General features: G+C 37.4%; 1 protein-coding gene across 1 annotated transcript in view; it reads right to left on the bottom strand.

The window, feature by feature from the left end:
* Nucleotides 1-15,244, bottom strand: part of LOC102276381 (shematrin-like protein 2) — a 38,433-nt gene that overhangs the window by 1,021 nt on the left and 22,168 nt on the right. The window contains exons 4-5 of the mRNA XM_070382344.1: nucleotides 14,216-14,404; nucleotides 4,777-4,965 (exon numbers count right to left, since the gene is read on the bottom strand). Of these exons, the coding sequence (XP_070238445.1) occupies nucleotides 4,777-4,965; nucleotides 14,216-14,404 (378 nt within the window). The remainder of the gene's footprint in view (nucleotides 1-4,776; nucleotides 4,966-14,215; nucleotides 14,405-15,244) is intronic.

Here is a 15,244-nt window from a genome sequence, read left to right as displayed (position 1 = left end):
CTTAAGATGAAGGTGAATTTGTCTCTATGCTTTACAGTTACCATTTTTCTTCTCTTATGTACACTTCTTCATTATCCGTATGTTACTCTCTTATTCAGCATTTCTTTAAATCTCATTCTACAGTCATTCCTAATACATGCTTGCACCACCTAGAATTTTGCTTTTACCTCTTTCCCAATCAATATTTTATCCCTCTATTCATGACTCTAGTTTTATCATATTATTTTTGCCTTTAAAATTTCTCTAACAGTTCTGACTGTCCAAGTCCCTTATTTTCTTTCTCTCAGGCAATCAGTGATTTTTTTTTCATAAATTGCTTACTTATTAACTCTTTAGATATAATAAAAAGATTTAGATGCTTTTAAAAATTATACAATATTTCTAACACAGCTTCTTAAAATCCTGATGCCTTGAATATTGCCAAAAATGAATGTAGTGATGAAATGACTGAGACAGGAACAGGTATTTGATGCAGTTGGCCAGTCTTCTGGTTTTTCTTGGTTCACTCCGTGAAGATAGTAAATCTAACCTATGTTCAAGTTCCTCTGAATGTGACCATATCTTGGACTTGAGTCTTTAACAACATGTTTACCTTCTATTACTTAATCATGTTACAGAGTTGTTTTGTTTTGTTTTGTTATTGGTGCTTTGTTTTGATTTGTCTTGAGGTTTATAAATGACATTTTCATTGAGATATAGTTGACAAGTATTATTGTATTGGTTTCAGGTGTACAGTGTAGTGATTCAATATTTGTACACATTGCAAATTGATCACCTCAGTAAGTCTAATTAAATCCATACCACACATTTGCAATTTTTTTCCTGTGATAAAAACTATTAAGTTTTACTCCCTTAATAATTTCCAAGTGTACAATATGGTGTTACTAACCATATCCCCTCTGCTGTACCTTAGATGCCCAAGATACATATTTTATAACTTGAAGTTTGTAACTTCTGAGCACTTTCCCCCATTTTGCCCAAGCCTCTGCACCTGTCTCTGGCAACCACCAATATGCTCTATCTGTGAGTTCAAATTTTTGTTTTTTTAACCCTACATAAATATGAGATCATATAATATTTGTCTCTTTTTTTGTCCTTTTTCAATTAGCATAATACTTTCAAAGTCCGTCTATGTTGTTGCCAGTAGAAAAATGTCTTTCTTTTTATGGCTGAATATTACTTCATTTTACACATAACACATTTTCCTTGATTTTTCCATCAATTGTCTCTTAAGTTAATTCCATACCCAGGCTATTCTTAATAACATACTCATGATCAGACGCTTCAGTCATGTCTGACTCTTTGTGACGTTATGGACCATACCTCACCAGGCTCCTCTGTCTGTGGGATTCTCTAGGCAAGAACATTGGGGTGAACTGCCATGCCCTCCTCCAGGGAATCTTCCCAACCCAGGGATTGAACCCAAGTCTCCTACGTCTCCTGCATTGACAGGCAGGTTCTTTACCATAGTGCCAACTGGGGAGCCATAAATAAAATATGTGCTGTGCTTAGTCACTCAGTTGTGTCCGACTCTTTGTGATCCATGGACTGTAGGACTACCAGGCTTCTCTGTCCATGGGAATTCTCCAGGAAAGAATACTGAAGTGGGTTGCCATGCCCTCTTCCAAGGGGATCTTCTGAACCCAAGGATCCAATCCAGATCTGCAATCCAGCATTGCAGTTGGATTTTTTACTGTTTGAACCACCAGGGAAGCCCAAGAATACTGGAATGGGTAGCCTATCCCTTCTCCAGAGGATCTTCCCGGTCAAGAAATTGAACTGGGGTCTTCTGCATTGCAGGAGGATTTTTTACCAGCTGAGTTCTCAGGGAAGCCCCAAGTAATGTATATGGGGTTGCAAATATATTTTCTTTTTTTCTTTGTTTTGCAAAACCACAGGACTTGTGGGATCTCAGTTTCCTGACAAGGAATTGAGCCTGATACCTGGTAATGAAAGCCCAGAATCTTAACCACTAGGCCACTAGGAAACTCCACTCAAATTCAGTTAGTGTCTTAATGATGTTTTTGATAATATATTTTCCCAACCAGATTTATTTACGGTTTTTCCAAACAAAAAACTTGCCAAATTAATAAAATAATAAATTCTGCAGGCCACAACTTGTAATAACTACCTAAGAAGAATTATTAACTCAAATGGCTTTCAGCTTTTAAAGGAATATTTAACTCAAAATACAATCAATGCTACTGTTAAATCCTCCTTTCTCTTTTAACAAACTTTATTCTACCTTAATTTTTTTATTCTGAAAAAGAAAGTAGTTGTCAAAGACTATTTTTTTTCTCATGAGTAATTTTGAAGTCAAATAATGACAAAGAAATCTAAGTTTAAGCATCCCATAAATAATTAAGCAAATCTGCTAGACTGATTGTGATAAGGGCTAATTTATGTTCTTATTGTCAATGAAAATAGCTATGTTCATGTGATATAAAAAACAATAGATTTTACAATTTTTTAAAAAGCTGAAAGATGAAATATAGCATTAATTTATTTTGTATTTTCAAAGAAAATAGTAATATATAAATACATAATTAAGAACAAAAAATGTGAATGAATACTATAAGATATATGAATCAGGTATTTTTATATATTTTATTCTGGGTAAAATAATAGAACAATAGTAATATCCTTTGGATATTAATTATCTTTGAAAACTGAGAAATGTATATTTCTTTTGAAAGTCCTTTGCAGAGTGCCTTTTGTGGTTAATTCAATGGATTCTAAGACTTGGGCAATTCTTTGTTAATCTTTTTAGGAACTGCTACAAGAAGATAATGAGTTGATTGGATCAACAGTGCTCGGATCCTGTTTTGACATGCTAAATGATGAAAATATATTTTTCCATTAGCCAAATTGTAGCTTTTATTTGGAAGCCAAGGGCATTTCTGATGGCTCAGTGGTAAAGAATCCACCTGACAATGAAGAAGACAGAGGTTTGATCCCTGGGTTGGGAAGATCCCCTGATGAAGGAAATGGCAATTCACTACAGTATTATTGTCTGGAAAATCTCATGGACAGTTGAGCTTGGCAGGCTACAGTTCATAGGGTCACTAAAGAGTTGGACACAAACAGGGGAGCCCGAATTAGTGACTAAACAGCAACAACAAAGGGCACTTCTACCGTGAACTCAAAATGTGTTCCACAGACGAAACTGATTGAATTGTAAAGTAGAATGTAATAAAACATGATAATGCATTTTTTTTGGAAATGTCATACACAATTCTTCTCTATCTAATGACACTGATGATTTTAGTTTTAGCCGTATAGAGCAAGTTCCTAAACTTGGAACTATTACCTGATTGCATGCGTGCTGCTCAGTCGCTTCACTCCTGTCCAACTCTTTTGGACCCATAGACCATAGCCTGACAGGCTCCTCTCTTCATGGGATTTTTCTGGCAAGAATACTGGAGTGGGTTGCCAGGCCCTTCTCTAGGGGATCTTCCAGACCCAGAAAACAAACCTCTGTCTCCTGCGTTAGCAGGCAACTCATTACCACTGAGCTATTCAGGAAGCCCTTTTAAAAATTATATTTGCCAATTTATACCAAATATTACTGGGTTTATATCATTATCCGAAGATATCATTCAGTTTTAGGGAAGTAATTGAGAAAATCTGGTATTTTACCTAGTCTATTTCTCATTAAATGATCATTTTTGAAGTGAAAATATTTTACTGAAATTCCTCTCTATATAATTTTTTAAGTATTATCAAATTGTAATTTTGATCAGTTGAAGATTAACAATGTTTTACTCCTTGATAAATGTTCTGTTCACTTATTGTCCTTCTTGTTGTTCAATTGTGAAGTTGTGTCTGACTTTGTGCAACCCCATGAACTGCAACACGCCAGGCTTCCTTGTCCTTCACTATCTCCCGGAGTTTGCTCAAACTCTTGTCCTTCAAGTTGGTGATGCCACCCAACCATCTCATCTTCTGTTACCCACTTCTTTTCCTACCCTCAATCTTTCCCAGCATCAGGGTCTTTTCCAGTGAATTCTTACTGGATTACAAATACTTCAGTGTAGTAATGATGATACAGATGAAGGACTGTGTTTCCATAAGAGGGTGAGATGAGTGAGTTGAGTGACCAAAGTTCATGTTTTTATTGTGCAGTTAATGACTTTTAGATCATTTAAGTCAGTCTTACGTTACATGCATAACAGACTAGATGAAAGTAGAAGATTGTGAAGAAAGGAAGATAACATAAAATTCAAACAGTCACAGGAAAACAGAATTTACTTTCTCTAAAAATTTAAAAATATGGATTTTAAGTATTCTGAAATGCAAGCATTCTCTGATATAGTTTTAATAATATGGCTGACTACCAGTTATGAATAGCTATATCTAAGATGACTTATTTTCATAAAAAATTAACAGAGATAATCCTTATATTTATAATTGACTAACAGCAAAATTATATATAAGTATGTACACATAACTGAGTTAAATGAACCACAAAGAGCCATATTTTTTATTTCCAATTAGATCATTTATTGGTCATCAGCATAAGTCATCTGCTAGTGTCCAAGCTAACAAATGCCAGGAGACATGCTTCTAAATAATAAATTTTCTGAAATTCTTAAGTTTTTCATGCTAAATAGGCCTAGGGCAATTTCAGTTCATCGACTGAATAATGTTATGTCAAATCCACTCATGGAAGCGGATGTTGGGTTACTAGAGCCAGAGTTTAGTAAAAGCTGGAGAAACCACATCTTCTAAAGAACAGTGGACGGTGACAGCAGCCAGACCCAAAGCTTCCGAAACCAGAGCCACATCTGTAGCCTCCGAAGCCCGAGCCGAAGCCCAGCGAGCGGAAGCTGCCGCATCCACAGCCACGGCCAAAGCCCAGGCCGCCAAAGCCTCCGTAGCCGTAGCCCAGGCCACCGTAGTGGTTGCTGTAATGGCTCATGGTGTCAGGGGTGGGGAGTCCGGTTTGCTGTTCAAGACCAGGTCCTGAGTGTGGATGTCAGCTCGTGCAGAGAGATGCTTATATACCCTGGTCACAACACGTGGTGATACATGAGGCCATTTCTTTGTATCATTCAAAAGTATGAATTTACTTGAGGCAAATTGCTAATCTGTTTGCTGACAAAAGGAGAGGCACACACACTCATTAAATTGTTTGAGATTGCATAACTGCCTGGTTAAAATGTTCTTGAACTCATTACATTCTTTTTTAATGAGAGAAGAAAATATCTTCAAAGTCACAAAATAAAAATTCCCTAAACAGAAGTCTTCGTTTACTAAGCACACTGCGTCATTCATACTTGATGGTGTTTCCTCCTTGAACATTTTTTTCATTTTCAAAGCATTCTTTGGATTGTCGTGTATTAATTCCACCTAGATTTAAATACAATGATCAAAATTAAGATTTTTAAATCTATAAAATTCTCTAAAGAAATATCAAATTTATTTCCCATTTGTATATACATATATAGATTATATATAATATGCACACATATATATATATATATATATATACACACACACACACACACACATACAGAAGAAAACTACTTTGATTTTATCAACAGCTGGCAAAACATCTTTGGTTTATCAACATAATAAAATTTATTTCAGGAACTGAGGGACTATCTAATGGAACAAGCTCACTTTTTATAATCAGTCTGAAAACTATGAAAAAATATTCTCTTTATATCATTATGTACTTTCCCAAAATAGACAATACCCAAAATATCTAAAAATATAGATGATTTTTTTTGAGAAAAAACAATCTTTTTAATAAGTGATGGTGGAGAAAATTTCATTCTTGTTGAAGACTGAAATTAGTACAATTCTGTAGTACAATACACAAAAATAGACACAAAATGGGGTTAAGACCTAAATTTAATACTAGATACTATAAAGCTTTTAGTTTTCATTGATCTTTGGTATTGATGTATTCACCTATATTTTATTTATTTCTGCTCTGATTATTTCGAATTTCTTTCCTTCACATAACTTTGAGTTTTTTTGTTCTTTCTCTAGTTGCTTTAAGTATAAAGTTAGTTTGTTTATTTGAGATTCTTCTGTTTCCTGAGGTAAGATTTTCTGTCTGAATAATCTCTGCACTGATAAAAGAAGGATTTTAAAGTCCCCCATTTTCATTGTCTAACTGACTTGATTTCTTTTTATGGCCATGCTCCTATCTTGCTGCTGATGCTGCTGCTGCTGCTGCTGCTAAGTTGCTTCAGTCATGTCTGTGCGACTCCATAGACGGCAGCCCACCAGACTCCCGGTCCCTGGGATCCTCCAGGCAAGAACACTGGAGTGGGTTGCCATTTCCTTCTCCAGTGCATGAAAGTGAAAAGTGAAAGTGAAGTCGCTCAGTTGTGTCTGACTCGTAGCGACCCCATGGACTGCAGCCTACCAGGCTCCTCTGTCCATGGGATTTTCCAGGCAAGAGTTCTGGAGTGGGGTGCCATTGCCTTCTCCGGCTCCCATCTTGAGTGCATATAAATTTACAACTGTCATATCTTCTTGGATCCATCCATTCATCGTGATGCAGTGGGCTTCTCTGTCTCTTGTGACAGTTTGTATTTTAGTGTCTGACGTGAGCACTGCTGCTCCAGCATTCTTTTGATATCCATTTGCATAAAATATTTTTTGCCATCCTTTCACTTTCAATTTGTATGTGCTCCTAGATCTGAAGCAGTTCTCTTGTAGACAGCGTATATGTGAATTTGTATTTGTATCCATTCGGCCAGTCTATGTTTTTTGTTTGGAACATTTAATCCATCTACATTTAAGGTAATTATCAATCTGTATGTTATTATTGCCATTTTGCTAATTACTTTGGATTTACTTTTGTTAGGGCAGGGTATATTTTCTATGAAGAGTCAGCTGTCTACTATATTGTGCAATATCCCGGGTAACATTAACCTCTGCATCTTGTACTACTACGTTCTTTATAAACAGTGCTTCCTATTTCAGAATAACATTAGCATTTAGTTCAGTTCAGTTCAGTCGCTCAGTCGTGTCAGACTCTTTGCGACCCTGTGAATCGCAGCACTCCAGGCCTCCCTGTCCATCACCAACTCCCGGAATTCACCCAAACTCATGTGCATCGAGTCGGTGATGCCATCCAGCCATCTCATCCTCTGTCGTCCCCTTCTCCTCCTGACCCCAATCCCTCCCAGCATCAGGGTCTTTTCCAATGAGTCAACTCTTCGCATGAGGTGGCCAAAGTATTGGAGTTTCAGCTTCAGCATCAGTCCTTCCAGGACTGATTCCTTTAGGATGGACTGGTTGGATCTCTGTACATATTAAAAAAAAAAAAAAAAAAAACCTGGCTTAAAACTCAACATGCAAAGAAGTAATATCATGGCATCAGGTCCCATCACTTCATGGCAAATAGATGAGTACAAAATGTAAACAGTAATAGACTTTATTTTCTTGGGCTCCAAAATCACTGAGGACAGTGATTGCAGCCACAAAATTAAAAGATTTCTCCTTGGAAGAAAAGCTATGACAATCCTAGACAGCATATTAAAAAGCAGAGAAATCATTTTGCCTACTAAGGTCTGTCTAGTCAAAGCTATGGTTTTCTCAGTAGTCATGTATGGATGTGAGAGTTGGACCATAAAGAAGGCTGAGCACTGAAGAACTGATGCTTTCCAATTGTAACGCTGAGGAAGACTCTTGAGAGCCCCTTGGTCAGCAAGGAGATCAAACCAGTCAATCCTAGAGGAAACTAACCCTGAATATTCATTGGAAGGACTGATGCTGAAGTTGAAGCTCCAGTACTTTGGCCACCTGATGTGAAGAACTGACTCATGAAAAGACCCTGATGCTGGGAGAGATTGAAGGCAGGAGGAGAAGGGAATCCCAGAAGGTGAGATGGTTGAATGGCATCACTGACTCAGTGGACATGAGTTTGAACCACTCCAGGAAGGTAGTGAAGGACAGGGAAGCCTGGCATGCTGCACTCCATAGCGTCGCAAAGAGTCAGAGATGACTGAGTGATTGAACAACAACAATTGTGCATATAACACACCTTCCTCACTTTTCACTGTTGTGTTACATGTGGAAATAACGCACCTGACAACAACTTTAAGATATTAACAGCAACCAAAATATTACCCGTGTTGGTCAATCCAGGCATTCTATTTACCATAAAATAGGTTTTGAAAATTTTACAGACCACATTTATCCACTGTTTGGAAAAGACTGGCCCACCACCAATCACTCTGATTCTGTGTTAGAATCAGCAATAGCCAGAGCATCAAAATCCACTAACAGATAACCTTGATCACAAACAGTGAATACTGTAAGCCCTAACATGAGGGCAGCAAGAGTCACCTCCTGACCCATCTTTTAAGCTACCATTCTACCTAACATTTCTAGTTTCACAATTTGGAAGCAAATTGAGTACATGGCCATGAAATCCAAGCATTTGCCATCTATCAGTGCAATTATAATGTCATAGATTCCCTCTTCCTGAGGAACTAGCAGGGTGCTGAGGAGAACCAATGGAGCCCCAGCTGAACTGGGCACAGACATGAGAAATTAAGGCAGGAAAATAGACTTCACAAGAGAATCTGCAAAAAGAACTGATCATCAGTCTCAACCCAGCAAATGCAGTAGTTCCACAGAAGTGGCAGAAGGCTAAAACCAGGCAAAGAACTGAAACCTTCAGGGACAGAAATACACCAGAGTTCAGAGGATTTCCTTCTGACTGTCTGACTTGTTGCCAAGACTGTGGTAAATAAGTCTATGGTCTGTGAAAATCTGAAAAAAAAATTAGTACAAAGGTGACAGGTGGACGCACAAAGAAGAGAAAGGGACTATTTGTAATTCTCATAAAAAGAATGATCTGGTGGTTTGGTGATCCAGTGGTTAAGACTCTGCCTTGCAATGCAAGGCACACCAGTTAGATCCCTGGTATGGGAAGATTCCATATGCCACAGAGCAACTAAGCCCTGTGAGAAGCAACTAATGAGTCCAATTACCGCAATTACCGAAGCTTGTGGTGCCTAGAGCCTGGGAACTGCAACAAGAGAATCCACTGCAATGAGAATCCTGTGCACTGCAATGAAGAGTAGACCCTGCTTACAGCAACTAGAGAAAGCCACATGCAGCTGCGAAGACCCACTGCAACCAAAAACTTAAGCAAATAAATACACAAATAGATAAACATTAAAAAAAAAATACTGGACCTGGAGAAAATCCTTGGTATGAGTTTATTGAGTGAATGACTGAAAAGAAAATTAGGGGTTCTGGTGATGTGTGGATACAGCAGTTTTGTATTCTGGTGAAGTTGGCGAAAGTAATAAATAATAATAGGAATACTACCAGGCAGAAGGATATGGCAGTGCTGCAGGAGCCTTGGGTGGCCTCAGATAGCCAATCCCCCACCGTCCCTGCTGCCTGGCCTCTGTCATGGCCCTGCCCCTTCTTGAGTGGAGACTAGGACCCAGTGTGGAAAGCCCTTCATCCTGAGAAACAAGGCACAGTGGAAAAGCGGCCTCGCCCCCACCCATCACGCACCACCGGGTGCTAAACCATTTGTAGATGACCTACTTCTGGGTTGGGGTTTCCATCTTAGCAGAGCAGCTCCGTCACTGTTGTTCTTGTTGTTTAGTCTCTCAGTCATGTCCAACTCTTTGCAAACTCATGAACAGCAGCACACCAGACTTTCCTGTCCTTCGCCTTCTCCCAGAGCTTGCTCAAACTCATGTCCATTGAGTCGATGAAGCCATCCAACCATCTCATCCTCTGTCATCCCCTTCTCCTCCTGCTTTCAACCTTTCCCAACATCAGGGTCTTTTCCAGTGAGTAGGCTCTGGGCATCAGGTGGCCAAAGTATTGGAGCTTGAGCTTCAGCATCAGTCCTTTAGGTGAATATTCAGTGTTGATTTCCTTTACAATTGACTGGTTTGATCTCCTTGGTATCTCTGGTTGCCCAGATGGTAAAGTATCTGCCTGCAATGCAGGAGACCCTGGTTCGATCCATGGGTCAGGATGATCCTCTGGAGAAGGGCATGGCAATCCACTCAAGTATTCTTGCCTAGAGAATTCCATGGAGAGAGGAGCCTGGCAGGCCACAGTCCATGGGATCACAAAGAGTTGGACAGGACTGAGCAACTAACACTTCCCAAAAGTAATAATAATCCTTACATGAGAAAGAGCCTTAAGACTGACTGATGGGTTGGGACTGATGTCTATGAGGTCAGAAGCTGTGGACATAGCAGAAGAAACCAACTGGGAAATGGTGCAGGGGAGCATGTAGACCCTGACTGAGAAGGGGTCTGTGCTGAACGTCACTGGAGCAAATAGAATTGAAGGAGGTGAGGTCTTTATGTACAGCAAAGCACCAGATGGGAATTATATTTGACTCACAGTCCAAAAGGGTTAAATCTCAGACCCTAAGAGGGAAGAACAAAATGCAGATAATCTTGATTCTATACTTTACAGTTACCATTTTTCTTCTCTTCTCTACTCTTCTTCATAACCCATATATTGCTGTCCTATTCTACCTCTCTTTAAATCTGATTCTGCACTCATTCCCACCACATGCTTTGACGATCTAAATCATTTGTTCTTATCTATTTTTACAATTAATATTTTACCCCTCTATTTGGGTCTCTAGTTCTATCATAATATTTTTGCTTTTAAGTTTTCTTTATTCTGTGTGTCCCAGCCCCTTATTTTCTATTAGGTAATTAGCAAATTTTTTTTCACAATATATTACTTATTCATTAAGATTTTATATTAAAAAAAGATTTATATACTTTAAAAATTATGAAGAAACCAAAACATTGTAATTTTTTAAATTAAATAAAAAATAGAAAAAAATTATATTTTTAACAGAGCTTCTTAAAATCCCAATGCCTTGAATATTTCCAGAACTGAATATGCAGTGATGAAATTACTGAGACAAGAATAGATATATGAAGTTGGTGGCTAGTCATCTGCTCTTTCTTGGTTCACTCTGTAAACATGGTAAACCCAGCCCACGTTCAAGTTCCTCTGAATATGACCATATCTTGCACTTGCATCTTTAAGAACATGTTCACTTTCCATGGTTTAAACATGTTACTGAAAATTTTGCTTTGTTTTGCTACTGTTGCGTTGTTTTGATTTGCCTTGAGGTTTATAAATAATGTTTCTATTGAGATATAATTGACATATATTATTATATTAGTTTCATGTATAAAGCATATTGATTCAGTATTTGCATATATTGCAAAATGATCATCATAATAAGTCTAATTAAATCTACTGTCACACACTTACAATTTTTTCCTGTGATAAAACTATTAACTCTTACTCTATTGATAACTTTCAAATGTACAGTGTAGTGTTTTTAACCATATTCCCTATTATATCCCTATGATATTTATTTTATAACTGGAAGTTTATAACTTTCGACCATTTTCACCCCTTTTTCTCAACCTTCAGTCCCTGTCTCTGGCAACCACCAATCTATTCTATCTGTGAGTTCAGATTTTTGTTTTTTTAATCCAGTGTATAAGTGAGATCACACAATATTTGTCTTTCTTTGTCTCATATCACTTAACATAATGCCTAGAAAGTCCTTCTATGTTGTTGCAAGTAGAAATTTTCTTTCTTTTTATTGCTGAATAATATTTCACACATTTTCTTTGTCCATTTTTCAATTAATTGTCTCTTAGGTTGATTCCAAACCTGGGCTATTGTAAATAGTGCTGCAATGAACATGGAGGGTGCAATGTGCTTTTCCTTTTTTCTTTCTTTCTTTTAGCCCTGCCATATGGCTTGTACCAAGTTGTGGAAAATTCTTAAAGAGCAGGAAATACTAGACCACCTTGCCTGCCTCCTGCAAAACCTGTATGAAGGTCAAGAAGCAAGAGTTAGAACCTGTCATGGAACAGCAAACTGGTTCCAAATTGGGAAAGGAACACAAGCTGGAATCAAGATGCTGGGAGAAATATCAATAAACTCAGATATGCAGATTTCACTACCTTTATGGCAGAAAGCAAAGAGGAAATAAAGAGCCTTTTGATGAAGCTGAGAGAGGAGAGTGAAAAAGCTGGCTTAAAACTCAGCGTTTACAAAATGAAGATCATGGCATGTGGTCCCATCACTTCATGGCAAATAGATGGGGAAACAATGGAAACAGTGAGAGGCTTTATTTTCTTGGGCTCCAAAATCACTGCAGATCATGACTGCAGCCATGAAATTAAAAGATGCTTGCTCCTTGGAAGAAAAGCTATTGCAAACTTGTTGCTGTGATGCTTAGCCGTTCAGTCATTTTCGACTCTTTGCGACCACATGGACTGTAGCCCCCAGGCTCCTCTGTCCATAGGGATTTTCCAGGCAAGAATATTGGAAGAGTCTCCATGCCCTTCTCCAGGGGACCTTCCCAACCCAGGGATCAAACCTAGGTCTCCCACATTGCAGGCAGATTCTTTATCATGTGAGTGACCAGGGAAACCCATGATAAACCTAGACAGCATAGTAAAAAGTACAGACCTTGCTTTGCCAACAAAGGTCCATATAGTCAAAGCTATGGTTTTTCTAGTAGTCATGTATGGATGTGAGAGTTGGACCATAAAGAAGGCTGAGCATTGACGAATTGATGTTTTTGAACTGTGGTGCTGGAGAAGACTCTTGAAAGGCCCTTGGACTGCAAGGAGATCAAACCAGTCGATCTTCAAGGAAATCAGTCCTAAATATTTATTGGAAGGACTAATGCTGATGCTGGGAAAGATTGAAGGTAGGAAGAGAAGGGGATGACAGAAGATGAGGTGGTTGGATGGCATCACTGACTTAATGGACATGAGTTTGAGCAGGCTACCAGAGATGGTGATGGACAGGGAAGCCTGGCATGCTGCAGCCCATGGGGTCACAAAGAGTCAGAGTGAACTGAGCAACTGAACAACAACAAATATGGCTTATGGGATCTCAGTTCCCTGACCAGGAATTGAACCTGGTTCATGGCAGTGAAAGTCCAGAATCCTAACCAGTGAAAGTCCAGAATCAGGGAACTCCCGGCAAATTTCTCTCTGAGTTAGTGTTTTAATAACACTTTTGATAATACTTTTACCTAACTGTATCTGTTTACTGTCATTCCAAACAAAAATATTTGTTAAATTAATAAAAAAAATGTTGGGCATGCCACAACTTGTAATGATTCCCTAAGATAAATTATTTATTCAAATGGCCTTTGGCATTTGAAGGAATATTTAACTCAAAGTACCAATTATTCCTATTGTTAAATCCTGTTTTCTCCTTTATCAAATTTATTTTATTTTTATTATTTTTTAGAAAAAAACAAATAGATGACAAAAACTATAGCTTTTTAGAGGAGTAATTTTGAAGTCAAATGATGACAAATAAATCTAACAAGTTTAAGAATCATTCCATGAATGAGTAAGTAATCTGCTTAATTAAGTGTAACGAGGGCTAATTTTTGTTCTTATTTCCAATGAATATAGCTATGTTCACATGAGATAAAATTCAGTAGATTTTACAAACTTTTTGAAAACTGAATAACAAAATATGACATGATTTGTTTGTGTATTTTCAAAGAAAATACTATGTAAATATGTAATTAGAACAAAAAGTTTTGAAACAATGCTGTGAAATATTTGAACAGGTTATTTTTTATTGATTTTATTCTAGGTTAAATAATAGAACAATGTTAATATCCTTTGGATATTAATTATCTTTGGATGCTGAGAAATATATATTTCTTTTGAGAGAAAGAAATGTTTTAAAAATATGGATATATTATTTTACATATATTTTAAAAATATGGATGACTACCAGTTATAAATAGGTATATCTAAGATGACTTATTTTCATAAAAAATTAACAGAGATAATCCTTATATTTATAATTGACTATTAGAAAAATTACACTTTAGGTATGTACACATAGCTGAGTTAAATGAACCATAAAGAACCATGTTTTTCATTTTCAATTTTATCATTTATTGATCGTCAGCATAAGTCATCTGGTAGTGCCCAAGCTAACAAATGCCAGGAGACATGAGACAGACATACTTCTAAATAATAAATTCTCTGAAATTCTTAAGTTTTATATGCTATGTAAGCCTAGGGTAATCTCAATTCATCAACTGAATAACGTTATGTCAAATCCACTCATGGAAGCGGATGTTGGGTTACTAGAGTCAGCGTTTAGTAGAAGCTGGAGAAACCACATCTTCTAAAGAACAGTGGACGGTGACAGCAGCCAGACCCAAAGCTTCCGAAACCAGAGCCACATCCGTAGCCTCCGAAGCCTGAGCCGAAGCCCAGCGAGCGGAAGCTGCTGCATCCACAGCCACGGCCAAAGCCCAGGCCGCCAAAGCCTCCGTAGCCGTAGCCCAGGCCACCGTAGTGGTTGCTGTAATGGCTCATGGTGTCAGGGGTGAGGAGTCCGGTTTGCTGTTCAAGATCAGGTCCTGAGTGTGGGTGTCAGCACTTGAGGAGGGATGCTTATATACCCTGGTCACAACACGTGGTAAAACACATGGTCATTCCCTTGTATCATTTGAAATTATGCATTTACCGGAGGCAAATTGTTAATCAGTTTGTTGACACAAGGAGAGGCACACACTCATTAAATTGCTTGAGGTTGCATAACTGCCTGACTATAGGGTCTTTGAACTCATTGCATTCTTTTTTAATGAGAGAAGAAAATGTCTTCAAAGTCACAGAATAAAAATTCCCTGAATAGAATAGAATTCTTCATTACTAAGCATATTGCATCAGTCTTATTTGATGGTGTTTTTGCATTGAACATTTTCTCATTTTCCTATCATTCTTTGTTTGTTGTGTATTAATTACACTTGGATTTAAATACAATGATGAAAATTAAAAAAATTAAATCTATAAAATTCTTTAAAATAATATCAAATTTATTTTCCACTTGTGTATATTTAGATTATACATAATATTCATATATAATATATATATACACACATACAAGAAAACTATTCTGATTTTATGTAACAGCTTACATAGCTTCCTTTTGATTTATCAACATAAAATGTATTTTAGGAACTGAAGGACTATCCAAGGGAACTAACTCACTTTCATGAGCAGTCTGAAAACCATGAAAAAATATTCTCTTAACATCGTTATCCACTTTTCCAAAATGCACAATATCCAAATATTTTAAAATATAGATGATTTTGCCTCTATGCTTTACACTTATCCTTTCTCTTCTTAACTCGTTTTCATAATCCACATATTACTCTCTTATTCAACTTCTGTTTAAATCTCATGCTACACTCATTTCC

Source organism: Bos mutus, chromosome 1 (genome assembly GCF_027580195.1).
Source record: "Bos mutus isolate GX-2022 chromosome 1, NWIPB_WYAK_1.1, whole genome shotgun sequence".
Classification (NCBI taxonomy): Eukaryota; Metazoa; Chordata; class Mammalia; order Artiodactyla; family Bovidae; genus Bos; species Bos mutus.
This window is presented reverse-complemented; position numbering and strand designations above follow the sequence as displayed.